Raw genomic sequence first — 27,910 nt, 5'->3', positions numbered from 1 at the left:
TTAATGGTTTTTAGCCACAAAATGACATCATCTGGTTGGTGTTATTGGCCCTTTGAAGGAGGCAGTTGCAGCCTGTGAGCCGATAACATTGATTTCTATTTTCTAGGCAGCTTTTAAACCCCCAGGATGCTGCAGAGGAGCAGGAAACCAGTGGGGTTTGGGGTGGCACAGGGGGAGAGGGAGTTTTGATGGGAAGGGAAGGGAAGGAGTGTGGGAAGTGACTGATAGAAGATGTAATCAGTGCAAAGTTAAAATCTAATTAATAATGAACAGCAATCTAATTCATCTCCGTAATTAAGAAGTGCAACTACTAATTGAAAATAATCACATTTTAATCTGAAATCATTAAAAAGAATCAAACATTAACAAAGGAAAAGGCAGCCCTGGGAAGGGATAGAAGAAGGTGCAGGTGATACTCTGACCCTCACCAAAGCTGCCCCATGGCTCCCATGGTGTGCCCAGCCCCAAATCCATGAGGATTCTCCTGCCTTGTGCCTTCACTGCCGGAGGGGAGCAGTTGGGGAAGGCACAGGCCACAGATGGGTACAGATAGGGATGGCACAGAGGTGGACATGGAGCTTTGCCCTGGGAGATGGACAACCAGACCAAAGTGCAGCAGCCAGGGCTGGGAGGGGATGGCTCTGCCCCAACACAAACCAAGAAATGCCTCTATGGGGGGCTAAACCCCTTTAATCCCCCCCTGCACTGCTACCTCTGTCCCTGGGGACCAACCCTGCTGGTTTCCAAGAGATGGGGTGGGCTCTGCAAGCCCTGTCTGGGGGAGCCACCCAGCATCTGTGCACCTCCTGCCGTGGGTGCTGCCTCCATGGGTGCTGCCTCCATGCCAACCCTCAGCTTTTTCCCCTTCCATCCCGCCCCGGACCAGCAGATCTGGTTTTGCCTGTTCCTCTGGAGCCTCACATTTCACACAGGCAGGTTTGCCTGCCCTAGATGAGCTGGTTTCCTAAAGCCCAGGCAGAAAAACCAGCAAAACCCAGGGAGCAGCTGATGGTCCCCATGGAGCAGCTGCAATTGTCCACGGCCAAGCTGGGCACAAGGTGCAGCTGGCTCAGAGCAGAGCAAACCTGTGTATTCACACCCTGAGTGGCCTTACCCCTCCCCAGGCACAGCCAGCTCACACTGAGCCCTCTCCCATCTCAGCCAGGGGACTCAAATCCTTCCCACAGAGCTCAGGCCCCCATTGCCATCCCCAAAACCACAGGGAGCACGAGCACCCCAGGGATGCTCCTGCTGCCCCCTCATCCACCCCACTGTCCTGCTCTGCTTGCCCAGCCCGTAAAACACACAGGTGAGTCTCAATTCCCTGCCTGGCACAAGGGAGGAAGGGAAGGGCCTTACCTGGAGCTGAAAAAGCAGTGATCTCCTGGATGCCTGGCTGGCAGCAGCCAGGGCTCCGGGTATTTGAGGGTTGCGGTCTCCTCCCCAGTCCCACTTTTGGAGCAGAAAAACTGGCTCTGCCATCCGTCACGGACAGCACATGACACCGGAAACGTGACCAGTCCCACTGCTCCCCACAGCAGGCATTGCCTCCAGCACAGGCACCAGCACAAAGACCTGCTGCAAGCAAGTCAGGGCAGCTCTGGAAGCTGCACACAACCATGGGAGCCAGGCCTGGCTCCAGGAGAGCACTGGGGATGCAGTCTGGGAATGTGCAATGGTCAGGACGGAGAGAAGAGGGGTTTCGCTGTGGGTGGGAGGTGTCAGGCAGATCCAGGAGGTCCAGGCAGAGCTCAGCACTCCCAGCTCCCTCCAAAGCTTGTCCTTGCTGCTGGCTTTCACTCCAACATGTCATTAAGTAAATACCTGTCAGCAGAGAGCAGTTACCAGCACGTCTAAACACTTGCATAATGTGCCTTCCCTCTAATGCAATGCCCTCATTTCTAACAGCGCCAGTAAGGGATAATAACAGCAACAATAGTGTCAGAAAGGGCTTGTGTACCCAGCTAATTTGTTTTCCCCACCTAATAAAAGGAATTAGCTCTCCTGTAAGATTTGTCTCATTTAACGCCTTCAACTCTACAACAAAGTTGCTCCCACAATGATTTGACTTTCATTTACAGTAATTGCAAGGTGTTTGCAGCCCCCTCCAACAGAGTGAACCTAACTCTGGGTAATCCATGCAGGGAGTAAGCAGCTCTGCAGGAGTCACTTGTCCCAAAAACCTGGCCATTTCTGCCCCAGACCTGCTCCACCACAGCCTGCACTGGCCCCAAACCCAGAGCAAGGATCCCATTGGCAGGTTTAGGTCAGAAATGAGGGATGGATTTTAATGTCCAGGGAGGATAAACCCAGGAGCAGCTCAGCCAAGCTGGTGGCAGAGTCTCTGTCACTGCCCAGTTTACAATCAGTAGCTCTGGTCTCTTACAGAGAGGCTTCACTCACACCCAAATCACTCATGGAGCTCCTGCTGCCAGCACTTGGTTTTGGGATAAGCACTGGCAGCAATCCCATCTGTGCCAGCATGGCACAGCTGCCAGGTCAGCGCAGCCAGGGAGCTTGAGATGATGGAGATGGGCACATGGAGCACCCTGAAAACAGAGCCAAGGTGTTGGGATCTGTTTGGTGTTGGGACCAGCACAGGCATCCGACCCACACCTCTGAGCAGCTCCTGCCATCTCAGGAGGATCCTCCCCACAAATACCAAACTCAAACTTATTTTTAACTGGTGGCCACATTGCTCCCTCCCTGCCAGCCCCAGCTGGGCTCAGTGGCTGATGCCTCCAGCATCCTCCAGTGAGAACAGCCCAGGGGACAGCCCTGCCATTGCTCTCTGGACACGGGGACACAAAGTGACACCCACGGAACCAGGACCACCCTGCCCAGCAGGCCAGGCTGGCACCAGCATCTCCCTGCAGCAGGACAGCAGAGGGGCAGCCAGGGACACTCCTAGGTCCTGGTCTCACCCTGCAGTGGGCACAGAGTTGCTCTTGAAGGAGGGAAAGCAGCCTGCTAGCCAGCACCAGGGCACAGTAACCTTGAGCTGCTGTCACAGGAGACTCCCAGAAAACAAAACCATGGACTTGCACAGAACAGGCCACTTCTGTCCTCTGTTTCTGTGCCAAGGAGCCTTGGACTACAGAACATTCATATCTGCTTAGGTCACATCATGGCAGACCACTCTTTATTTTGGATTCAAAGAACACCCCTGAGAAGGAAATGCCAGAGCCCTCCTCCTCCTCCTCCTGCCACGAGCTCCCCAATTCCTGCCTCTGAGTCAGACCCTTTAATTTGTGCTGTGGGTGACCTGGGACAGGTGTCCCTTTAGTCAGGGCCACCAGTGGCAGCATACCTGCTGCTTCTTCCAAACCAGGACAACTGCTCATCCTGCTACCGACCATGAGTGTTTTAATAATGGAAATGGAGTCCCTGGGAAGGTGGCTGGCAAGGCCTGGGAGCACATCCCAAAGCCCACTGGGAAGCCCAAGCCTTTTTTTTTTTTTGTTTTAAACCTTTCCACAGCAGCTGCCAGGAAACAGCTTTTACAGCTGCAACTAACAGAATCACTCCCAAGGAAAGAAAACAATTGTGGAAGGCTTTTTTTTTTTCCCCTCCAAGTCACTGCCAGCATCTTAGCTGACTCTTATCTATTCTCAGCCACCTCTCACCTCCCCAAACACTACCAGAAGTGTTCAAATTACTGTCAGCTCTCATTAGGTTCACACAGAAGGCAAGGCCAAGCAGGAAGACCTCCAGACAGCTGGATGCTGAATTCTGATGAATCCTTTGGGTAGAAAGATTCAGCAACCATTTTTTTAACTGTTTTTGTTTGTCTATTGCAGTCCTTGCACTGGCACACAAATGAAGCTGGTGCTTTGATTATTGGCTGCTATAACAAAATCCAGGTGGCACATGACTGAAGGAATTACTGTCTGCATGTTAAAAAAAAATCACCTCATTTCCTTTAATTATTAAACTACTCTACACTAAAGAACTGCAGGTCAGTAGAATTTATCTGCAAAAAAGCAGCTGCTGCTTCATAAAACTCCATTACCTTCATTTCTTCTCTTCTGACATTGCTGTACATTTTGGCTTTTTGGCAGGAGCAAAGCTGCCTTTTTGCACTGACACAGGAACTGGGAGCTCCTCTGTGGGAGCTCTCACTCCCAGCCTGGGTTCAGAAGCACTCTCTTCTGCCATGAGAAAAGTCCCAGCTGTCCTGGCCCCAGAGCTGCACCCAGCTCTGCCCCAAAAAACACAATCAGGGCTGAGAAAAAAAACCCACAGTTCTTTTATTTCATTTTTGCCCACTGCTACCATGATAGTTTTTAACTGAAACAGTTGTCAAAACAAATCCTTTATTTTATAATGCTATCAACCAAAAGAAGAAAAAAATACAGATTTTATTGCAGATTTTTTTACCCCGGACACCCTCAAGTCCAGTTTTAAGATGCCAGAATAAGCTTTCCCTTTTGAGATCTGATCAGTCTAACCATGACTAAGGCAGGGCTTTTTCCATGTATATAAATAAAATCAGAGCATTAGCCAAAAGGTATTCTAATACAAAAAAACATTTCTCTACTGCCCAGCTAGAGCAGAGGAATGTTCTAAGCCTTCAGCATAGCAGAGATGTGCAAGACCTGCTAAAACCCAGAGGATTTTCAAAAGGGGATTTGAGCATCATTGTTACCAATGAGCAAGTGCAGAGGCAGGTGTGACACTCAGTCACCTCTGATTAGCTATTATGGACTTCTTGAAATTCCATTTTAGCTGTGCATTTCTACTCTTGTGATTCCAACAGAGGCTGCTGCCTCCCCATGGGCAGGCTCAAAAGATAAAGGAACAAAGCAGGGAACTTGCACAGCACAAAGAAACAGATACCATACATGGAGCAGCTTCTGAGGCAAATTAGGACTCCTACTAACAGAACCAAATTGCTGCCTCTCTCCCTGCTTTAATAGATACCTTCCAAGAAGGAGCATTGCATTATAGTGTTTTTCCACAGAAAGAAGACAAGCAGTATGTGAGTCTGTGAACAGTCTGTGGCTGACATGTCAAGCTGCACTGAAAAATGGGAATCCTCCTGCTGAATTCTCTCATTAAAGTGCCCAAACACGAATCAATCCCTTTTAGTCAGTTCTCATTTATTGCTATAAAGCCAAGTACCTGCATTCTCAGGGCCAGATCAGCATTTTCCCAGCTTGTGCTGAAGCAAGCACAGCATGAGAGAATGAGAAACAGCCCCCTGGTGAGAGTCCCTGTCCCACATCCCTGAGTCAGTACAGGCATCTTCAGGAAGCTGAGCTTCTCTCCAGCAACAGCCTGATCTGGAATTCTCTCTGCTCTGTTCTGCCCAGTCTAGGAACTGCAAGGTTCATAATGACAAAAATTTGCCTCTTCTTGCACCTCCTATCTAATATTCACTCCAACAGGAATGCAGAGCTATCAGGAACCCAATTATGTCTGACTTAAAAATCACACCATGATTTTAGCTAACTAACTAGCCAGCTGCTACTCTTCTCTTCAGCACTGGAGAAGCTCTCTGGACTGTGAACACAAAGAGCTTGTTAACACATACAGCAGAGAGATTTCAGTGAAAAGACACAGACAGTCCATGAAACAGAGAAGCAATCTGCACTTTAAGTCTGTCACGTTGTCCACCAGCCTGGACTATGCTAATCACATCTCTCAGTGTGCTGTAAGAGCTGTCATTGCCAGACTGCACTTAATCACCATTCTTGCAGCAGCAGTGAGCAGAGTTCATCTTTTTCCCTTTAATAAGAGCCATTACATCATTCTCCAGCATGGAAACTACGAACTGGGAAGGTCAAAAAGTTCTTAATTAGAAGGATTTTTATTACTGTGATAGTTCCGTTCTAGCCTCAATAAGAGAGATCTGCAGCACAGGCAGCAGGAGTTGGAAGGCATCTTGGATATAGGAAGCACTGTTTGAAGCCTGTGGAAAAAAAATCAAAATACACACATGAATAGCCATGCTACCAATCAGCTTTACTCACCACATATTCATTTCAAACAGCATTGATTATTGCACAGAAAAAACAGAAGCCTAGTGCTTGCTGGATTTTAAAGGCTTCATTCTAGAAATCAATTTTATGTCAAGTTTTTGCGGGGCTTTATGCCAGTAGGCAAAAAAAAAGCAAATGGCTTAAAGACTGCCAAACAAGATCAGTTCCAATCCAAATGCAGGATACTGTTCTCAGTAAGAGAAGAAAAGAGTTTATTTCTAAGTGAAGCATAGCATGCTGTGGCAGGAAGGAAGAGCACATGAAACACCCCCTTCCTACCACACCTCAGAGCTCTGAAAGCTTAAGAACCAATTTAACAGTAAGGAAGTGTTAGGACTCTTGTATGCTAATTTCTGAACTTGTCTAAGATTTGAATTTGGACATTTAAATGCTAAAAAATCCAGACTGCTGAATTTAATATGTGTCTCCTGACCCACCAGAACTGTGAGCTGACACTCACTCCTCACTAAGTAACTCATCTTTTGTGCAAATCTACAGACATTTATCAAAACTTCAAGTTATTAGACAGGTAAGCACAATTTTAGACCATGGGTTAGAGAACTTGGCATGCATAAGGATCCTAAAGTAGGAAGAAGCAGCACATCTATTTTTAAAGTATTAGCTTAAAGTTTTAACGTTAGCATAACTGACCTCCAAAAACACTCCAGTGATTAAGGGATTAAGCACATCTGCTTTCTCTTTGACCTGCAGAGATCAGACATATATTATCCTGATTGAAAATTTGATCACATTTCTTCAAGCAAGATAAAGCTAAACCCTCAGTGACTTTAAAACCACCACTGCTCCCTTACCTAGAGGAAAGCTAAGTCACAAACTGAGCAGCCTTGTAGCATGCAAATAAGAACAAAGAAATCTGCATGTGCCCAGCACAGGTCAGGTATGAATACACATCACATCTTCAAATGAAATGGAGACAAGTGGGGACTATACAGATGATGATACCATCTTCAGGAACACCTCAGTGCTTTGGAAAATCCACAACAGGGTCACATTTCATTTGTCTCTGTCTCCTTAGCACTGTGAGCATCAATTCTCACCCTCCCTCTGTGCCAGGCCCTCAAAAGCTCAGATGCCACAGTTTGAGGAACTCTGGCCTAAAAGATCAGTTAAAAACTGCATATGTAAACATCAAAAACAAAAAGCAGTTCCTGGCAAAGATCCCAAGGCTGTAATCAAATAAGCACATCTCATTCCTAAGAACTGTAGTGTAACTCTTACCCCTGCAGTTGTTAAGCATGTTGTGAACTCTTTAGAGAAAGCTGACAGTTCTTTGCACAGCATGATAGTCAATCTGAGGAAGAAGACAGGGAAAACAATGAAGTAAACACAAGATTAAACACAAGTAAACTCAAGATTAGGTTTCTTTCAGCATTCCTCTAAAACGTAAATGCCCTATTTCTATGCTTACCAAGTTAAAATAAACCAAAATTTATATAAATGGTGTATGAAGATTCAGAAGTTTCCCAAATAAGATAGAGAGAGAAAAGATGAGGAAATAAATAATTAAAGCAGAAGATCTTAAAGAGCACTCAGAGGACACACAGCCATTCCAGAAGGAACAGTACTAACTTGCCTTTTTTTACAGGCAAGTGTCATTTTCTGAAATAGAAAGTACTGCACATTTCAGACACATGCCAAGTGTCTCCTGTGCAGTAATTTTGCCATCTCATGTACCAAGCATACTAAATGATTAACAAAGAGGAAATCAGGAGTCACTTTGTGCACCTGTTTTGTCATGTTTTAAATCTCTGCCTACTGACTAGCACAACCTTAATGCAAATATTCTTCTAGGCTACACAAAGCTTTCAAGAAGAGCTTCCTCTTACTTATCAAGAAATGCCTTTAAGCTGGAAAGAGACAGCTGAGTTCTGTTGGAAGATAATGATGCCACCATCACAAATTTGCCCAATTCCCAAATTTAAACACCTATGCAGAATTCAAGAGCCCTGCATTGCATGGATTTCCAAAGAATTATAAGACAGTTTAATCAGTAATTCTATGCTATCCATTTACTGAGACATGCACTCACTGTGACAGGGACTTGGCTCTGTCTGTGGCTGTCACCTCCTGTTTCTGACCATAGAGAAACAAAGCTGCAGTTTTGTGAAACATTTCAATGGAGCAGGCTGTCAGTTCTGCCAGGCTTCTTATGGCAAATGCATGAATATCCTGCAAGAGTGACAAAAATTCTGCATACTACACAAAAGCTAGCAGCTTTTATTATTTAAAACAAGTCAATCACACAACATACTATCACTGCCCTTTCAGACCTCAGAACCCACACAGAAATAGAAACACACAAACCCTGTGAGTCACAACTGTAACTCAGCAGCCAGATAAACACTCTGCAGGCAGATATTCTTTTCCTTGATTACCCAGTTACCTCTACTGATTTCTTAGCATCCTGGTCACCATCTCTGGATTCTACTTCTTGGTTTTCTTCATTTTCTTTTTCTTCTTTAGGAAGACTGCTGTTGAATTGTGCTATCCACTCATGAGCAGATGTCCTCACCTGGAGCAAGATGTGCCATAATATTTAATGACTGGAATGAAGCCCCCCTGCACACCACAAGACAATGGAGCAGCTACAAGTCCTTTTGAGCTTCTGAGAAGAACCAGGACAAATGATCCCAGTGCCTTCAGGATATTGCAGAAGTTTGGCTGCACTGATGCAGTTGAGGACATTTGTTTCTTTGGCACCAGGGGCTGGAGTTTACCAACAAGACCAAGCTATCAGAGGTGCTTTAAAAACATGTCTGCAGAATGCTGCTGCCACTTGGTGGATCTGAAGGGTAGTGAAATGATGGCAAAAAAGATGAAACTTCCTCACACCAGCTCCTGAAGACAGTAAAATGAGGTGCTTTGCACCAAGAGCAGGCCTTCAGCTCATGGCTGTAGGTTTTTTCACTGTGGTGGCTGAAGGCTCACATAACTCTGCCCCATAAAGTTGAAGGCCCACCTCCTTTGCCTACCATTGCCAAAATATGTAAAATATGGCTTGTTTTCATGCATTTGATATTTTCACAAGCAAAGCAGGTGAAGAGAAGCCCTTCCTGTGAGGAAACTCTCCAGCTTTTAGAATATGGAAAATAACTCACCGTGATCACTTTGTCTGGCGTGGAGGAGATGTGCAATTCTGAAAACAATTCTGTTACTTCTTTTGTGAACTCTTCATCTCCTAAAGGACAGGAAAGGTTAAAGAATCCACACAAAGGACAGATTTAGGAATAAGCAGCACTTCAATGCACAACTAGTTTTGCACAAGTCTGTCAACTATTTTCTTAATTTCTCTGTGAATCATCACCTCAGGCAAGAATGCATCAAACTCAGTCTTTTCAAATACGATTTCTAAGGTAAGTTCTGCAAAGGTGGAGACATCAGTGCCTGAAGGTTAGTTCCTGCTTTCTCAGTTCTGGCTTTGTAGCTAAGGTAACTCCTTTTTTTTATTTTTTTATTTTTTTACAGGCAGCCTTTTATAACACACTAACTTGCACGTCACCTTGGAGAGTCTGAAATATCACTTAGAGCCTATGGTTCTCCTATTATATATGGCATAGCAGATGTGAGATCCATTATGTGCAAATATAAAAGATACATTAAATGTTGAATGATAGCAAGTGCAGGTGTGTAAGCCCTCCCTGATGAGCATTTAGGTAAAAGCAATGCAAGAAATTTACATTTAAATCCATGTAATTCTCAAGAATCAGGGCTCTTGTGTGCGAAGGTACCTCTGAATCTTTTGCTCTGTGTGGCTAACTCTCATTTAAAAAACAAATAAAAAGGCTTTTGCTCTCCCACATGTTGGACAACTCTGTTCAGTTTTCCCCTCCTGGTCAAGGAAACTCACTTTATCTCTGAATTAGCATCTTGGCTCAGGGTCAGTTGTATGAACTGCCCATGAGTCAAACAACTCTAACCCTGCTCTGGCAAGAAATCATTCCTGCTACAGGATTACTGCACAGCTTCTCAGAGGTGAAGGGTGTTGCTACCCGTCATGCCCTTGGACAGATATGGCTTTAGGATTAAACATCCAGCTAAAGAATAATTTAAATTTGGCATCATGCCCATTGCCACTGATCAGGGCTGGCTGGTTCTGCACTAGGACCAGCTTCTCTTCTCAGAACCTGGGGGTCTCTTACCCTTCTTTTCTTCCTCTTCTTCTTCAAAGAATTCAGGCAAAGAAAATGCTTCTTTGAGTTGCTCCATTTCCTCCTTCAGTGTGTCCAACTTCTCTCCAGAGAGGGCATTCAGAACTGCCTTCACCTGGTTAAGGGCAGCACAGCCAAGAAAGAATCAATAAATCCATCCAACAGGATGGAAAATACAGGCCAAGGCAGCAAAGCAGCAGGTGTGAGGAGAGTAACTTGTGAGAAGTTGGAGGACTTGAACTGCAGGAACTGAGGCTGGGAATGGCTTTAGGAGCTGAGGACAGGACAAACTGCTCCCAAGGTAAACACCAGATCCTAATGCAAGGATCAAAGTGAAGCTCTGTAATCATTTTACAGCAAGTTCCGAGCACTTGATTTTACATGCATATACATATATTTCTAATCTTTTTTCCCCTGCTCAGCTGAACTGAAAATAGAAAGCAAAATGCTCAAGGCCATTACCTTTGATTCACTCTCTCTGGAAAGCATCTCTAAGGCCTCCAGATGCGAAAGACCCTGAAACTCATCAAACAGTAACCCATAATGGGCTTTCTTCTCAGTAGCCATGGTAACCTCGGTAGCTGTCTGCTGCTCTTCTTTCTCCTTCGCTTCTCTTAAGACCTGAAAAAGAAAAGCAGAGGCCTCGTGACAGTGCCAGGAGATAAAGAATACAGGAGGAGAAGGCTTTTGGCTTAATAGCAAAAAATGGCTGCTTAATGATAGGACCACAAAAGAAGGGAGAAGAGATGAGAGAAACCAATGAGGTGCTGATAGGGAAGTGCTGTACCTGAGATAATGTAGAGGTTCTGTTTATGAGGCCCTTTGTTTTTTTGAATCCAGGGTCTCCCTCAGCTATTACATCCATTGTCTTTTTGCCAATGAATTCCAAGGCATCCAGACCTCCACTAATAACACTTTTACCCTGGGAATCAGATTTGGATAAAGACAGCACATAAAACTCAGAGAAAATTACCCAATGGAAGAAATTGAATTGGGAGGGTTTTATCAGCAATCTTACAGTGTGCACTCACATAAAAGCCAAATTGGTCCCTGTCACCCTAAATTCAACTCTAATCATCACAAAGAGAGCAGCAGGACATGGAAAGAGCCACAACACATTATCACCCAACAGCTTATTACAGCACCCAGACAGCTGCAGCAATCTGATGGGAAATACATTTTTTTAGTTTGTGAACAAGCTGGCTCTCAGCACATTACAGAATTCAGTTCTCATCCTTCCAATGAGAAAACACCGGACCTGTGGATTTTGACTGGTAACTTTTGTTTGAGCCTTAAAAGCAAAAAACAGAAGCCAGCTTTCAATCTGCAGCTCTTTCAGATTCCCAGGCAAATTGACAAGACAGCAGATCACAAAAGCAGTTTCTAAGGGTAATGGCTTCCTTTGAAGTGCATTTCTCCTGGTCACAGGAGCAAGCTGATTTCCAAGCCAACTGAGCTAGTTTCACATCGGTTTTTTGAAGAGGAGAATGAATTTCATCTCTAGTTCTGTGGAAATCAGTGGAAATGCTCCAGGAATGAGTCTGACCCTGCATTTAGATGATACTCCAAAGGAAAGGCAGAGATGACAGGTACAGAGGTGACATGCACAGAAATGCACGCTCTGCACAATCCACCACTAGGATTTTTTTGTCAGGCACCAACGTTCAATACAGAACTATCAAAATTCATAACATCTTTCACATTAGGTGTCAGTAAAGCAAGGCCCAAGATAATGGTTTTCTGAAGGCTGGAAGAGTTTATCACCATGCATCCCACAACCGTCAAAATTAAGTTTCTTCTTACAATGTTTCAGATCAAAGGCCAAAACCCCAAAGCTCCCTTAAACCCATTTTCTCCTGCATTCCCAACTCACTCACTGTGCTTTGGACAGCAGTAGAGATGGTTGATAAAACTTCAAGAGCCCCAGCAATAGGGAAGGAGCTGCCATCATCAGCTGCATCAGCGTTGCTGGCAGCAGGATTCTCACTTCCTGCATTAGAAGGCAGAAAATTAACTTCCTGACCTCCAAAAAATAAAAGATCCTGTCAGCCACAGAGTGGAGAAAATCATCAAACACCAAATATCAGCTAGGAGCAAGCCTACAATTCAGATTATGTTCCTCCCTACTTCTCAGAGCTAACAGAACTAAGCAAAACAGTATTATTTAAATGATTTTATTATCATTCTCAAGGTGCAAGGTGCAGAGTAAGGTGATGTTATTTTGGGGCTCATTATGTTGTGAAAAACATTGCAGGGCTGTTCTCATGCAGTACAAAACTGACCTCTTGCACCATCTTTAGACTCTGACGAGATTTCAGTAGGACTGGGGATCCCAAGGGTTGTTTCTGCTTTTTCTATGACATTTGAAATACCTTGACCTAGAGAAAATAAAAATCAGAACAGAAACAGGATTAGAGCTGGATATTCTTTTTTATTATTCTGGATTCCTTCTGTTCAAAACAGTTTAACCAGCATAAAAACATCCTTCTATCCACCTCACCTACCAATGTAATGAACCAAGGTTTCATCTTAGCTTTTAAATAAAGTTGTAAATATTGGCAGAATACTAGTTTAAAATACCAGGTGAAAATTACAGAAACGCCTTAAAAACCTGAAAGTAATTCTGCCTGTGCATATCTCTTTAATCTCACTGTACCTTTTGGTTCAAGCTTTTCCCATTACTTGAACAATTCTCTTGACATTTTTCCAATAATGGCTGCTATAACTGAAAACCTCTTCTCCAGAAACAAGTTCTAAAGCACCAGCTTGAGACACAAAACATGATTAAAATATTTATCAAATACCAGAAAGAGCCTTACCTACAGTAGCTACGGTAGCAGACGCAGTTGACAGAAGAGATTTCCCCCAGCTTCCCCAGTAGCCCCACCCTGTCTGAACTGCAGGAGGATCTGAGACCTTTAATGAAGAAAAACACAAGACTGATGTAGGCATCATGGTGAGGGAAGGAACACAACCAGACTGACTTGTGACTTTTGTGCAGCTTTTTCATTTCAGAGAACAGCAATGTGAATTTTCAGAAAGGAGTGAGGCTTACGCTTGGAGTTCTCCTGTGCTCAAAGCCATGAAATGTGAAGTCCCATCTTTCTGAGCAAGCACAGGAACTTACCTTGATGGTTTCACCTGCAGGCTTTTCTGTGGCAGCAGAATGGCTTGGGGGCTTGGGTTCAGGTCTTTTCCGAGTCACAGGCACAGTCTCTTGTTGTTTCCCTTCACTGCTCTCAGAGCAGCCAAGTTCCTCTGTCTTCTGTTCATTTTCAGCTTTGTAAGAGGTTTCATCTTTCAGATTTTCACCACTGTCTTCCTCAGACATGACTACAAACGTCCACAGAAAGCAAAGCAAATAACATAATCCCTCCCTCGCACTTTGACATTAGATCAACAGCATCACATTGGTGTTTTAAATAATTAAACACAACGGCGTTGCCACATGTACCCACATGTGTGCACACCAAATTACGTCTGACTCAAAAATAGCATACTTGGAAGTTTAAAGTCCCACAGGGACACGTGGCTTTATCTAACTGACACACCCTCTCCACAGCAAAATAAACCAGCTTGCTAACTCTGAAAAACAAATGAAGGTACAAAAGGGCCTCAGATAACTAAATCAGATAATTAAATGAATACATGTCTCACCAAAACAAAAGTGAAAACAAATCGCTTGGGATGGCTGGGATGGCTTGAGGAGTGTAGGAATTAAATGGGGACAGCAGTCAGAGAGCTGAGCAGGCAGGGAGGCAGCGAGTGGGTCACTCCTGTACCTGGGGAGGAGCACGAACACCCCCAGGAGCCGCGGTGAGCTCCAGCCGCCCCAGAGCCGGCCCAGCCCCGCGGCCCGGGCTCGGGGAGCCGGGAGCCGGGAGCGGGGCTGTCCCGCTGGGCCCGCCTGTCACCCCGCCGGGCTCCTGTGACAGCACCTGCGGCTCAAGTGCCTTGCAGGGCAGGCAGGGACAAGCCGGAGCCCCCAGGATCACACTGGGGTGACACTGCTGTGTCCCCTGTCACTAATGCAATCGGGGCAGCTGGCCGGGCCTCAAGCGAAGGAAAGTGACAGCTCCGACTGCGGGCTGGGCACTGCCACCCCATCTGCTGGGACCCCCGGGTCACCTCCGGCACCCTCCTCACCCCGCAGCCCTGCAGGCCTCCCTGTGCCTCCGCTTCCCAGGGAGACCCCCAGAGTCCCCTGACCCCCACACAGGGCTGTCCCATATGGCACCGTACGTTCCCTGAGCCTCCCCGTGGGGCTCCTGCCGCACACGGAGCCCGCCAGGTGCCCGCACCGCCCCGCCGTGGCCCCGCCTGCCCCGCAGCGGTCCCCAACGCCCGTTTGCCCGCGGGGCTCGCTGTGCCCCGCAGAGCCCCGGACCCGGTGCCAGCCCTCACCGTCGGCGCTCGGCGCGGCCCCCGCAGCTCCGGGCGGACCGAGAGCAGCGAGGCCGGCGCAGAGCGGCCCCGGCGCTGCCCCGGAAGCGGCCTCGGCTCGGGGAAGCGCGTCCGGGCGGCGGGGCCGGCGGCGGCGGCGGAGCTGCGGGACGGGCCAGGCCGGGCCGGGCAGCCTCGTCCCGGTGAGAGCGGCGGTACCGCCAGGTTCACAGGGCAAGCTCGGGGTCGGAGGGCAGCGGCAGATGGGGAGGCTGCGGAGCCATGTGCCGCCTCGCTGTTTTGGCGTGGAAATAGGGGCAGTAGAGGCAGGTTTGGAGGGCAGCGAAGGCGGCGGAGGGCCTCGAGGGGAAGGCACAGGAGGAGCGGCTGAGGTCACTTCGTCTGCTCAGGCCGGAGAGCGGGAGACCGAGGGCAGAGCTCATCGGGGTCTGCAGCTCCTCACGAGGGGCAGCGGAGGGACAGCTCGGATCCCTGCTCTGTGTGATAATGACAACACCAGGGACGGCTGGAGCTGTGACAGGGGAGGTTTGGTTGGAGATCAGGGAAAGGTTTTCCCCCAGAGGGTGCTGGGCACTGCCCGGGCTCGCCAAGGAATGGGCAGGGCCCGAGGCTGCCCGAGCTCCAGGGGCGTTTGGACCGCGCTGCCCGGCACGGGCTGGGACTGTTGGGGTGTCCTGAGCAGGGCCAGGAGTTGAACTGGATGATCCTTGTTGGTTTTCTTCCAGCTCAGAATATTCTGTTTGTGTTTCTGGCATGACATCATGCCCCAGTGACACCAGCCCGCGTGATGTCACCCCACCGTGTCCCAGTGCCCTCGGCTGCAGTGCGGTCATGGTCATGTCGCATGTCCTGTGTCCCACTGCCACCACCAGCTGGCACCAGGGCTTTTCCACCAGTGAACTGGGGCTGTGAGGACAGGGTGATGTTAAGTGGAACTTGGTGGCTGGTCGTTTTTAGCTGACAGGACAAAAAACCTGTTTTGGTGCACAGTTGATGGTGTGTCCTGGTGAGTTATGTGTGACAGACTGCCAAGGGATAAGCACAGCAAAACACCGTGTCCTGTCAGGCAACCAGGGGATGTACACGGGAAAACAACAAATCCTATCAGGCAGCAGTGGGGCTGGCCCTGGGATGCTGTGGATTTGCCCCTTAGGATGGTTTTTGGGCTGTGGGTGCTGCCATTCCCCTGCAGAGCTTTGGCTGGTGCAGAGGGTGAGCCCTCCCTGCAGCCTCTCCCATGCTGGAACACCCGGAATGGCTCTTGTCAGCACCGTGCTGGATGTGTTCATAAACTTCCCAAGAGTTCCTGTCTGCAGGGCTCTGCCAAATGCATCTCCCTCTCTGACAGAGGGTCAGAGGCGGCTTGCAAATGGTATTTCTGCAAGACATCAGCAGCCTGTGCTCTGTCAGGTGTGTCTCGGTTTATTGCCTCACGTTACTCCAGGTATGAAGTGATGTTATAAGCAGTGGATGTAAAACCATATAACTTGCAACCTCTTGGGCCCCAATTTTGCAGTGCCATATAAATGTGTGTAATTTTAAGTACTATCAGTGCTTCCACTGACCTCAGTGGGACTACTTAGAGTGCTCTAAGTTAGACACAAATACACTTCTTCAGGGTAGGAGCCAAGGATGACTCATACAAGCACATGCATCACAGATTTTTATCTTTCCACTGCTATTTGTTGTTACAACTTACGGTTTAATAAAGGTTAAATGTGTTGAGTTCAGCTTCAGGTTCAGTTGTAAAATAGCCAGTTTCTATTCTGGCACATTTCATCTTGATTGAGCTTAACACTTTGTTGAAGAATTGTGATGTTGGCACTGATCACCCTTTATCCTTTTTGGGTCCTTTAACAGCTGTTTTGCATAAGTGCAGTGGATGAAGAATACGGATTTTGTAAATCATTTTATTGTTCCCAGCACTCGGCAATGAGAGATCATTGTCTGCTTAGCAATAATGGCTTTTCCAAAAGACAAACAATTTCTAATAAATCAGACCTCGAAGAATTTAATAGTAAAATTAAATGACCCATCACCAATGGTTTATGCATTATGCAGGCTCAGTGCAAGGATAGTGGAGAGCATATGCAATTACTGAAGATAATTATTCTTATGAGGGAAAATGTTGCTGAGTATTTCTTGTGTTAAATAAATGAGTGAGATTCCTAATGCCATTTAGGAACAGACGTCAGAGACGCTTGGAAACCTTAACAATTCAAATTTAATAATTTAAAATTACAATTGCACAGGCAAAGTACAAGAGGATTATTCTCTGGGATTATTCTCTAATAAATCTAAAGTATCAGTTGGGTTGTTATTGTTTTAGAAGACTGGAAGTTATAATGTGCCTGTGATTCCAGGGTGAAGATGAAGATTTGTGTTTGCTGCAGATCTCTGATCTGTTTTAATTGCATCAGGTGCTGTGAAGTCAAATCTGATGCATGCAAAAGTGCATTTTTAGCTGAAGGCAGCTGGGGCATAGGGTGATGTCTGGGACCACAGCACCTCGCTTGCCACCACAAGCTGTGACAGACCTTTAAAGCAACCCAAATATCAGTGGTCCACAGACCACCCCCAGTCCACAGCCTGTCTGTGTGAGGTTGCCAAAGCAAGCAGGTCAGTGTCAACAGCCTTTTGCAGGCTCTGAAAATACCAGAGGTCTAAAAATGGAAGGTAAAACCACTCCCTCAAACAGAAGAATAGTTGCTGATCAGCAGCAGCCTTAGTTGTTTTTTTTTTTATTCAGACCTGTGCTGTTGCTGTGGATGGGATGCTCTTCTTCAGAGGCAGCAGGACTCAGAAATGCTTTCCCTAAAGTGTAGCTGGTGAAAAACAGGAATGAAAGAGGCCTTGGTAGTGGTTTTAACTGTTTAGCTGTGGGAAAGTGGCTCCTCCAGCACAATGGTATAATTGAGTTCTCTGCACTAGTCTCATCTTAAATGAAAGGACAAGAGGCATGATAGAAAACAGAGTGGGGCCAATGATTAAAAAAAAAAAAAAAAGAGAAGGCAGATGAAGGGATTGCTGTTTACAGAGAAACAAGTAGGGAGCCTGTTTTCCAGTTTCTCCTGCAGGATTCAGTGGGTGAGTTGGTTAGTCAAGCTTGAAGGAGAGTTGGACACAGCTGTCTTCTTTGCCTTCTTTGTTAAACTGGTTTTGGCAATAGCCACAACAGAAATGGAAATGGGTCAGATAACACATTTCTCATCAGATGTCAAGTCTGGAATCTGGTTTGACCTTTGACAAATTAACTTTCACTGAAAAAAATTCCCAGTCTGGATAGCATCAGCAGAATTCCTCCTTTTGAATATGCTTAGTTTGTCTCTGATGAAAGACAATTACTAAAAATCACCTGGTTTTATGCATGTTACATTATTTTTCAGAAGTGCTTTAGATAGTGTTAACTGGTAATTCTAGAAGGATGAAAAGTGTCTGCATTATTTATTAAGTCAATGGGTCCCTTTGTGTTGTGATATTTATGAAAATCCCTTCCACTAACATCTGTTATTTGTAGAAGATAATCAATTTGAAGTCACACAGTCAATGATATGAAGTGAGATATTTTTTAGTATAATATTTGAGTTTGTGGCTTCTGTACTTTGTAAATGGTTTTTTTAAGGCTCTGGATCTGTCTAGATGGAATCATAACTTCAGGGAACACATATTGCATTAGAAATTTTCTTGAATTGATCTTCCAGGAAAATTGATAACAGATTGTCTCTTATCAGTGTCATCTCATTTTGTTACAAGTTGGTTTTATTCTGGCTTGTGTACAAAAGACAGAAAATTTGTTGTATCCTAATGTCTTAAAATATCTTTTGTGCACATTAATTTGAAGAGTATCTGTCCCTAGACAAAACAATTTCTTTCACGTATTTATGAAATATGGGTGGACAAGACAATGAAGAATATATGACTGCTGAGATGAAGCAGCATAAACTAAAAGATTTTCAACAGGAGCTCATTGTAAAACAAACAAGAATAACAGGGAGCAGACTTGGAAAATGCAGCAGCAAAAAGAGATATTGCAAAAAAGGAAGTATGTGTAGACATCAGTGTCCTGCTGTTCAGAAAGAGACTTCCTCTTCTGGCTGTAGATACAACCAAGAGACTTTTCCCAAGTAATTAAACTGTATTATATAATATTTAGACATCTAATATCAATTGTGCCCCTAAAATCAAGTAAGTAGATGTAAATGCTAAAAATCAGGTGTGCATGTGTGCACTTTGGTTTTTCTTTGGGTAGTAAATGAAAGACTGGCTTTAGAAAACCAGGGCTTAAAAGCACTTTGATATTGGTGGAGAGGCAGGCAGAAATTACATCCTCTTTCTTGCTTTTCTTCCTCTATTAAGAAAGCACTTTTTCTCTGGTAACAAATGCAGAATCCACTTTTAAAGATAATTGTGCATTTTGAGTAGTCTGAACAATTTGTTCTTTTTCTAAAACCTTTTTACCCTTAACGATTATTGTTCCAGAGATTATTTATTTGGTTGGGAAGATGAACATCTAGTGAACTGGAGGTTGTGCTAATGCCTTCTTACCCTCATTTTATCACTGTGTTCTGAGCAAAGCTCTGATTTGAAATCTCTCAGCCGACAGTTTATATTATGATATTTGAAATCTGTTAATTGGAAATTAAATTTGAATGCATGGTAACCTTGTGGTCATTAATAAACTTGTTGCCTTTTTTTTTCTCCAGTTTTACTTCCAGTTTCCACTTCAAATATTGATGGTCTTGAAAGTGCACTTGGATCCCAGACATTTTCCATCACAGAACAAATCAAGAGCTCCTCTCCTATCTCAGAGCAATACAGACAGCTTAATATCATATGACCTCATTTCTTCAAATTAAATGAAAGAAGAATTTTCACTAGCTTTCCATGAAGCTCAGCTATTGCCTGTTAATTTTGACTGTTAGTGCTGGTCTTTCAGCTGGATTCACAGTGGAAAATGTAGCTTTTAACAGGACAGTTGCTTTTAGGCCTTTCAATGCATCACTTCATGCAGTGTCTCAAGCTTTAATAAGTTCTCCAGCACACCATGATATCATAGCCAAAGAGGGGAGCAGTGTTTTAATTGAATGTAAACTGAACATCAGCCAGTATGAACATATCCTTTGGTATAACTCCAGAGGACACCTGCTTGAACAGAAAGATGAAGGTGAGTTTTCCTGCTGTTTTCTATCCATCATTATTCCCCTTTTAAACTGTATTGGAAAACCCTGGGACTTTATTGTAATTTTCTCTTCCTATCCTCCTGTTTTTACAATTGGAAGATAAGAAGAGAGCAAAACAAAGTCCTTTGCCCTCTGAAATGTTGCATGGGAATTACACCTGAGTACTTCTGTCCATCCTGCTTTGGTGTCCCACAGAATGATGTTGCTCAGGAGTCATCCCAGTGTTCCATACAGAAGAGATGAGTCTTCATCTTACCCAATACTAACTGATGAGTTTATTTATTATTGCTCTGGTTGAAATTATATTTTTCCAAATGAATGAATTAAACACAGTTCTCCACAACTTGCAACCTTTTGAGCTGGCAGTTGGTGCTTTAATTTTGTTACAGGATATGTTTTAAAACATACTTAGTACATTTATTTTTTGGTTTATGCACCAGTGAGACTGTGGAAAGTAACACAGTATGTAGTGGCCAACGATGGAATTCATGCTATTTAACCCTTTTGAACTGAAGGGGAATATATTTTCCTAGCTATTGGCTCTTGCAGTTCTATCCCTGCAGTTTTTAATTTTAGAAAATGTTTTAGAGATACATGTGTTGTTCTCTATTAGTATTAATGAAGGTCATCGAACTAATTGATAGGATCTTGTTGGAGGCCATCTTTGTGCCTTAAGTATTCAGTAACCTTTTTGTAGTTATAATGCCATCTGGAGATTAGTTCAAAGTAGAGTAATTAGAAGAATAAGTTATGAAAACAGTTCAAAGCAGAGTAATTAGAAGGAATGAGTTATGAAAACAGTTTTCCCCCTAAGTTATAAATGCACAGCAAATGCTGTATAGAGCTTCTTGTATTGATTTCCCTTTTACTTGGGTTTTGCATGTCAGCACTGCATGCTCAGCAGAATACTGTCTCAAGAAAATTCTGGGTTCTTTTGCCAACAGAGCCATTTACAGACTGATCTTTTTCATGGGTCGCTGGACTTTTGACTCTGAATGTATGGAAAATTAGACTTTATAGAGGACAGTCTTTTAACACAGGGTGAGAAGCCCTAGTTAAGAATTAGGATTCCTATCAGAAAGAACCAGAAGCAGACTGGAAAGTGCAGATGAGAGAAGGAAGTAAAAGTAGTGTAGCAAGCATGCAGAATAATTTAGCATTAAGCAGTATGATGGGTAAGTGGGTTATGGCTTTCTGTGTCGCAGGCATGAAAAGGACATTTCAGTCCTTGGTGTACTGTTACTATGGTCCAAGTGGGCTGCTCACTGCCAGGCTTTGCCTCCTGGTGATGTTTACCCTGGGATTTTTGTTTCACAAGCTCTGTTTGTTTCTTGCCCCTGTGCAGATGACCGGTGGAGGATTGCTGATAATTCCCTCAACATCACAAAGGTCAGCTTTGCCGACCGGGGCCGGTACACGTGTGCAGGCGTGAATCAGAACGAGACCTTGTACTACACAGTCACCCTGAGGGTTATCTTCACCTCAGGGGACATGAGCATCTACTACATGATCGTGTGCCTCGTTGCCTTTGCCATCACCCTCATTCTGAACATCACCCGCCTGTGCATGATGAGCAGCCACCTCCGCAAGACAGAGAAGGCCATCAACGAGTTCTTCCGCACGGAAGGGGCCGAGAAGCTGCAGAAAGCTTTCGAGATAGCCAAGCGCATCCCCATCATCACCTCCGCCAAAACACTCGAGCTGGCCAAAGTCACTCAGTTCAAGACCATGGAGTTCGCTCGCTACATCGAAGAGCTTGCCAGGAGCATTCCCCTCCCTCCTCTGATCCTTAACTGCAGGGCCTTCATGGAGGAGATCTTCGAGGCCGTGCGGGTGGAGGACCCCGACGAGGTGGGCAGGGAGGAGAAGCAGCCCGGGGGCTGCGGGGCGCCGGCCGCGCTCTTCCCCGGCAGCGCCCCCGTCAAGCGCAGCCACTCCCCGGCCGCAGACTCGGACGACGGCTCCCTGAGCGAGCAGGGCCAGGAGATCGCCGTGCAGGTGTCCATCCACCCCCAGAGCCAGGGCCACAGCATCGACACCGTGTCCCACGGCAGCTGCCACTCTGTGCCTGCTGAGGAGGGCGCCTGCTGAGCCACAGCTCGGGCTCTGTGAGAAAAGGGTCTGCAAACAAGCTGCCTCATCCCAGGTGCACAAGAGTTTTCCAAGTTGCGAGGTGCCAGAAGTAGTTTGAAGTGTGTATTTTCTGTCTGTGTTGATTAAAACAATTCCAGTCTGCTAGAAAAGGCTGTTTGGAATATTGTGTGAGGGCTTTTCTTTCTAGAGGAGGCTTGCTATATTTAAAATAGTTACAAAACAGGAATTCTTTGTCCTTGGCTCCTTGGTAGCTTTTGATACTTCAGATCTGTGTGAGAAGGGACCAAGCTGAGCAGTACAACTTGCAATAAGAACTTTTCCTTTGTGAGCTCCTTCTTTATTTACCAAGTTGAGCTGAAATTCCTTTGAGTCAGTGGTGTTGTCCTGATGAATTGAGTTCTGTGCTCTTTTTGAGTTGCCTCTTGGTGTGTGTAGCCCATCAGAACCACGGTGAGCTTGAACAAATCTGTTTCGTGTCACATGCTTGTGTTGCTATCAAAATGTACTGTACTTAGAAAAGAATAGTGCCAGGATCTGCTGCTGGATTAAATGAATTGTTGTAGTTTCAAAGCAGCTTAAAGAACAGCCAGGAGGTCTCAAGTTTTCTGTACATCTGCAGGAAATTTGTGGGTATTTTAAAAGCTTGTTGCTTAAACTTGGTGCTGATTGCCAAAGCGCCTTACCCTGGTCCTGTCCCACAGAATGGTGCAGTGACAGCACTTCTGGCACTGCCTGGCTTTCCATTATGCTGATTTCACTCTCACTATAGAAAATCCAAAGTTTTGTATTGTATTTGATGTTGTGGTGAGAAAAGGATGACAGTAATCACATCGTGGCAAAACAGAAATGAATTCATCATCTACAGACAGGTGTCTGAGGCTCATCTTCCTGAACAGCATTGTCATACAGCAGGTGAAAAGCAGTGACACTGAGTGGCTCTGCTCTGGCTGGTGCTGTCAGCAGGCAGTGGCAGAGGAGTGGGGCTGGCTGAGCTCTTTGCCAGCCCCTGTTGGCAGCAGGGGAGTGACTCACTGGTGGAGCCCAGCCTGGGCGCTGCAGAGGTGCCAGAAGGGAGCTGCAGCTGCTGACATATGTGCACAAATCCTTCACCAAGGATCTCCCACCTGGCTTCCTCAGCTGTAGAGATCCAGCCTCCAGGAATCAGAGTGCAGACAAGAATCTACTTTCTTCTTCCACTCTTTGGTGCTGTTTTTTTTTTTTTTCTCCTTAACATTTGTATCACTTAAATAGCATTTTATATCCTGTTGAGATTTAGTAGATGTAAAGCTTGTAAGCACTCCACATATTAATTTCTTACAACTACTGGAAGCATATTGCCATATAATTTTAACAGCTTGGCAACAGGAGTGCCATTTAATTTCACACAACTCTTTTTTCTTTCCTTATTATTACAGAAATGTCAGTTGAACAAGTGATTCTGGAGGGCTGCTCAGGATTCTTAAGAGGATTTGACATTACATTTACATGAGTAGAGGTGGAAAACAAGCAGGCACAGTGGTAATGGCAGGGTGGGGCTGTCTGTGGTAATGCATGCTCAGGAAGAAGGGGCTGCATGAATTACAGTAACCATATCAGAGACAGGGAAATGACAGCATCTCTTACCATTTTAAACTACCTTCTGGGGAAATTCCTGCAGTCAGCCACCAGGTAAATCACCCTAGTTGCCTTTGGCCTGTCAGGTAAGAGTAGTGTTAGTCAGGAAGGAAATTGCTAGCCTTTATTACAGTAACATTCCCACCAGCTTGGTGCCATTTCCAAAACTGTAGCAAACTTTGTCTGTTTCAGGGGAATAAACCTGAGAGCTGCCTCAACAGTGACTTCTTTTTTTGCTTCCATAGTTCAATGGCACTTTATGTCCAGGTGAAAATTTTGTATAGTTTTGTGTAACCTGTTTGGCTTCTTTTTTGAGGTTATCAGTGTTAAAAGATACTCTGTGGATAAATATCTATTTCTCTTGGAAGAAGGAAGCTGCTGGCTTCACTTCTGTGCTGCAATGGGTTCTGCAGGTTTGTTGCACATGTGTGATGGGAGATTTGAGAGTTTGCAACCCACTGGTTGAAAGAGGTGAAGGCTACAAAAGAAAATTATTTGCTTTAATCTCCTTTGTGCCACAGGCCATCAGAATGTACCTGCACCTGCCTTATTTCCCTATAAACAGCTCTCCTTGCTTCTCTGGAGCTGTTGCAGAATGTGCAACATACGGATGTGTTACCCCTAAATAAAACCACAGTGAGAGATGCCACTGCAAAATCTAAACAATTTAATTGCTTCCCAAGAAGCAGTTATGATTGACAGATGTCACATCAGAAGTGGCAGCAGAGTGACACTGGAGGTGTGTCAGATGAGTGACAGGAAAGCTGTTTCAAGACTGATTTGATCTCTTTTTTGATTTTTATACTTTATTTACACAGCTCCAAGTTCTTGCCAAGCACATTTAGTGCTGGTGTCTTCATACATCCTCTTGCTGGTTGAAAGAGTGACCATGCATAAAGGTCCTCAGAAATGCAGTTGCAATGTCAATTGCTGCATAGCAAAGCTGAGGGTTTTCCTGAATTACTGCAGTATTTTGTTCCTTACATGAATTTCATTCCTGGGAAGGAGGTTGTTTTGTAAGGATTTCAGTATATCAGGAGCACCTTCTGAATGGAGGAACTGATCCTACTCCCACTGAATTCAATTAGAGAGGATTTGGAGCTCTGTGCATTTTACAGGATTTTTATGTATCTGAAAGCAAGGACGAAGGTGATGTTAAATGGTAATATTCGACACCAGTTTCCAAACAACTTGTGAACTATTCTTGTTACCCTGAGAGTAGATGTGTGCACTCAATGTCTTTGATGAATCTAATTGAACATTAACATGGAAAGTGTTTCTCTCTTAACTTTTTGTAGGATGAGGAGAATCTACAGTGGTTTCCTTGCTTTAAACTAAAGTCTCTGACAATCAGAAGGCTATTCTATCTGTGACTTATTTTAAAAAATATAAAATCTATTTGTTATCCAAGAGTACCCAAAACTAACTTTGTAGTGATTATTTGTATTACCTGGATTGTAATGTAACTGTTTAATGTAACCACATAGGATTTCATACTTTCATAAAATGAATTGGTAGATTTGCAAAATAAATTGAAAAGAAAAACCTTGTTCTGCTGGAATTTTCTGTTTTACAAGTGAGGAGTGCCTGTCTCTCTGAGGTTATGTAGCAGCTGCATTGAGCTCAGCAGAATGTTGTTAATCAGCCTGACAGAGGTTATTGGGATATTCACTCATCTGAAGGACCATTCCTGCTATAACATCTTTGGATCTTTCCTTTTTTGTTTTGGTCTCACAGTCTTCAACAGCATTTAATAATTGTTCCCAGCTGCATATACAAACAGGTACAGGCCTGAAATGGTTTCAGGAAGGCCCTCAAACCTTTACTTCTTTGTGTGTGTGACGTTCAACCATGAATCTGTTTTATTTGTTCAACTTTTTCACATGCTGGTACTATTCTATGTTGTAAGCACCTTTCTTTTTGTAATCCCTCACCCCGAACACCAAAAATCCACCTTGCTGAGAAGGCTTCTGTAGTGCCTTCCTTGGGGTGTGCAAGTGTGAGTGAGGGCAGAATTCACCCAGATTGCTTTTAAAGAAGAGTCTCTGTTGCCAGTCTCTGCACAGGGCAGATAATGGCATTACAGCTGAATATTGGGGGATTTTCCCATGAGAATCAGCTGCCTAAAGGAAGAATTATTGGACCCATACTCCTCAGGCTAGGTCAATACCCAGTCAGCATCTGCTTTCTATCTCCTTGTTGTGAGAGATGCATTAATGATAACAGTTCAGTTTTTTAAAGCTCCTGTAACCTGATCCCTCATGATCCTATCCACAGTGAACAAATTCATCTGCATCCATTTAGAGCACTTTTCCATCTGGTAACAACAGATCATTGAAAAGGGAGCTGCATTAAGGATGATTGTACTTTAATTTTAGGTGCACGCCTTAAAAAATACATTTTTTCTTAATGTTACAGCACTTCTGTGAGTGAAGTCTCCAGCTGGAGACACCACAGTGTCATTCAGCTCAGGCAAGTTACAGCTTTATCGACTTCCCTTCAGCCAGGTCATTTCACACCAGCTGAGTCTCTTTCCTCTCCTCTTTTTTTAATTGGATAGCAGCTCATTCAGATGTCTCCAAACACTGCCAGCTTTTTTGCATGTGGAAGTGAGAATTACACCATCATTCAAAAAAAAAAAATCATTCTGCTAGATGCTGAAATATCAAAAAAGCCCTCCCTAAAAGCTGGGAAGTTGTTCTTTATCCCTGGTAAAGCAGTACCTCTTCTTTGGTCATGCCTGGCTGCCAATGAGCACAGTAATGCTGAGCAATTAGGCCTTTCATTTGCGTTAGGCTAATTAATTGTTTGCACAGTGCCCTGAATATGGAATCATTTTCCTTTTGGAAAGAATAAAAGGATTAGAATGGCTTTATCCCAAGTTGCTCTGAACGTCTTTTATTTATTTAATGGGAGAAAAATGCTCTGTTGCCCCAAACTCAAACCACCCACTCGAGCGTTACGGCTGCTCGGGGACGTCTCTGGCAGTGGGGATGTGAGCACATGCACATCTGTCCATCCAGATGGGACCTGGGGGTCCTGCTGCACGGCAAGGAGTGTGCAGAGGCTGGAGCCACGTCTGTGTGCTGCAGGGGTGGGATGGCAGCGCTGCCAGGGGCTGCAGAGGGATGAGCATCCCTGCATTCGGCTGCCTGCAGCAGCGCGGTCACTGCGAGCTGTGGTGGCACTGGGAGGGCAGAGCTCTGTCACTGGGCACTCTGAACAGGTTTGTACTGAGGGAGCCCAAGCAAAGGGAAGCTGGGCTAGGATTTCATGGAGGAGGGACCCAGTGGACACAATATTGCAGAGGCTATTGCCATCTCTTCTGTGCGTTTGTCCTCTTCAGTGCCTCTTTGTGCTACCGTGTTATTAAGGATATATTTCATGGTAAATGGTTCTACAAATGTGCAAAAAGGCATTTCAGTGGAAAGTGAAGGAAATACTCAGCTCTAAGCGCAAGGCAGAGGCTGCCATCCCACAAACATCCCCTGAAGGGGTTGGAGATAACTGGCTGCAGTTCCTCCTGCCTTCCTATAAGGAGAGCTCCCTGCTCTCTATAAGACTGTTATGGGCCATCTGCAAGAGCTGAAAGTGAAAATTCTGTCCCGCCCTACTTTCTGTTCCTCTAAAGATCAGGGCACTGAGAACAGCCCTGGGTCTGCAGGGAGCATGAGAGGCCACCTAGGCTGTATTCTCAGCCACAGATGTCCATCCTGGCTGTAAAACAGCTGCTGGCAGAGACGCCGCATCTCCCAGGCAATCTGTTCTCCTGCTAAACCCTCCAGACTACTGGAAAGGTTTCCCTAATATCTGCCACAAAGCATCTCTTAATGCATCACCCATCTCATCCTTTCCATGCCCACTGCTGCTACATCTGCAGCCCAAATCAGGGCCGCCCCAAACAGGCAGGACAGGAACTGGAGGGCAACACAAATCATGCTTGGCTCCATGTGCCTGCCTTGCCTGGAGAGATCCTTCTGTGTTTGGCCTAAGCTGGCAGAATTTAACTGAAATCAAACTCCTTTTGTTTATGTAATGCCTGGATATCTGAGTGATGCTTTCTGGGCTTTGGACATTCTTGCCGTCTGTGCTGGGTGATGGAAATGTCCCTGACATCAGAGCTGCTCATATCAAAGGAGTAGCTCTGTTGTTCTGGGTGCAGCAGTCTCATGATAGCTTTGCATTTGTACATGGTAGGGGAATGGAAAGCAGCCACTGCAAAACACATGAGCCTGTCCCACCATTATCTCAAAAGATTTTCAGCATTTCACTCACTTTCTCTCCTGGATGTCTTTACTTTAGTGCATGAAAGGATTCAGAAGTATCTTGCCTGATCAATGGGAGAATCCTAAGTTTTCTTCCCTTAATTTTTCTTTTCTCTTGGGAGTTTTTCTCAAGCTTAACTCTCCTAAATAATGACTAGGGAGGGAGACAGTGGACCAGAACAGACATGAAAAAGTTTGGA

The 27,910-nt window shown here is 45.1% G+C and overlaps 2 protein-coding genes across 5 annotated transcripts; one reads left to right on the top strand and one right to left on the bottom strand.

Annotated features, from left to right (window-relative positions):
• Window positions 1-4,226: 4,226 nt before the first annotated feature.
• FAM114A2 (family with sequence similarity 114 member A2) lies at window positions 4,227-14,691 on the bottom strand. 2 transcript variants are annotated; one of them, XM_005483693.4, is made up of 14 exons: window positions 14,558-14,691; window positions 13,281-13,486; window positions 12,973-13,069; window positions 12,436-12,531; window positions 12,031-12,143; window positions 10,941-11,075; window positions 10,616-10,774; window positions 10,145-10,268; window positions 9,104-9,183; window positions 8,389-8,517; window positions 8,035-8,174; window positions 7,224-7,296; window positions 6,636-6,689; window positions 4,227-5,914 (listed from the first exon to the last, which is right to left on the bottom strand). In XM_005483693.4, the coding sequence occupies exons 2-14, from the start codon at window positions 13,482-13,484 to the stop codon at window positions 5,816-5,818; spliced, it is 1,503 nt and encodes a 500-aa protein (XP_005483750.1). In that variant the 5' UTR covers window positions 13,485-13,486; window positions 14,558-14,691; the 3' UTR covers window positions 4,227-5,815. The 2 variants fall into 2 exon arrangements, with proteins under 2 accessions (XP_005483750.1, XP_074408619.1); XM_074552518.1 differs by lacking the exon at window positions 14,558-14,691 and adding an exon at window positions 13,811-13,835.
• MFAP3 (microfibril associated protein 3) lies at window positions 14,602-26,326 on the top strand. 3 transcript variants are annotated; one of them, XM_005483694.4, is made up of 3 exons: window positions 14,602-14,739; window positions 19,261-19,721; window positions 21,083-26,326. In XM_005483694.4, the coding sequence occupies exons 2-3, from the start codon at window positions 19,442-19,444 to the stop codon at window positions 21,826-21,828; spliced, it is 1,026 nt and encodes a 341-aa protein (XP_005483751.1). In that variant the 5' UTR covers window positions 14,602-14,739; window positions 19,261-19,441; the 3' UTR covers window positions 21,829-26,326. The 3 variants fall into 3 exon arrangements, with proteins under 3 accessions (XP_005483751.1, XP_074408621.1, XP_074408620.1); XM_074552520.1 differs by having other exon boundaries at window positions 14,608-14,739; window positions 19,273-19,721; XM_074552519.1 differs by having other exon boundaries at window positions 14,638-14,761.
• Window positions 26,327-27,910: the final 1,584 nt, after the last annotated feature.

This window comes from Zonotrichia albicollis, chromosome 15 (assembly GCF_047830755.1).
Source record: "Zonotrichia albicollis isolate bZonAlb1 chromosome 15, bZonAlb1.hap1, whole genome shotgun sequence".
In the NCBI taxonomy this organism is placed as follows: Eukaryota; Metazoa; Chordata; class Aves; order Passeriformes; family Passerellidae; genus Zonotrichia; species Zonotrichia albicollis.
The sequence above is the reverse complement of the archived record's forward strand: the minus strand, read 5'-3'. Positions and strand labels throughout refer to the sequence as shown.

Coding starts and splice junctions, on each gene's coding strand:
- FAM114A2 (XM_005483693.4), bottom strand. CDS start 13,484: ATGTCTGAGGAAGACAGTGGTGAAAATCTGAAAGATGAAACCTCTTAC. Junction 12,532..12,972: donor TGCTACCGTAGCTACTGTAG/GTAAGGCTCTTT, acceptor TATTTTCTCTAG/GTCAAGGTATTTCAAATGTC. Junction 5,915..6,635: donor TCACTGGAGTGTTTTTGGAG/GTCAGTTATGCT, acceptor TTTTTTCCACAG/GCTTCAAACAGTGCTTCCTA.
- MFAP3 (XM_005483694.4), top strand. CDS start 19,442: ATGAAGCTCAGCTATTGCCTGTTAATTTTGACTGTTAGTGCTGGTCTT. Junction 19,722..21,082: donor GCTTGAACAGAAAGATGAAG/GTGAGTTTTCCT, acceptor GCCCCTGTGCAG/ATGACCGGTGGAGGATTGCT.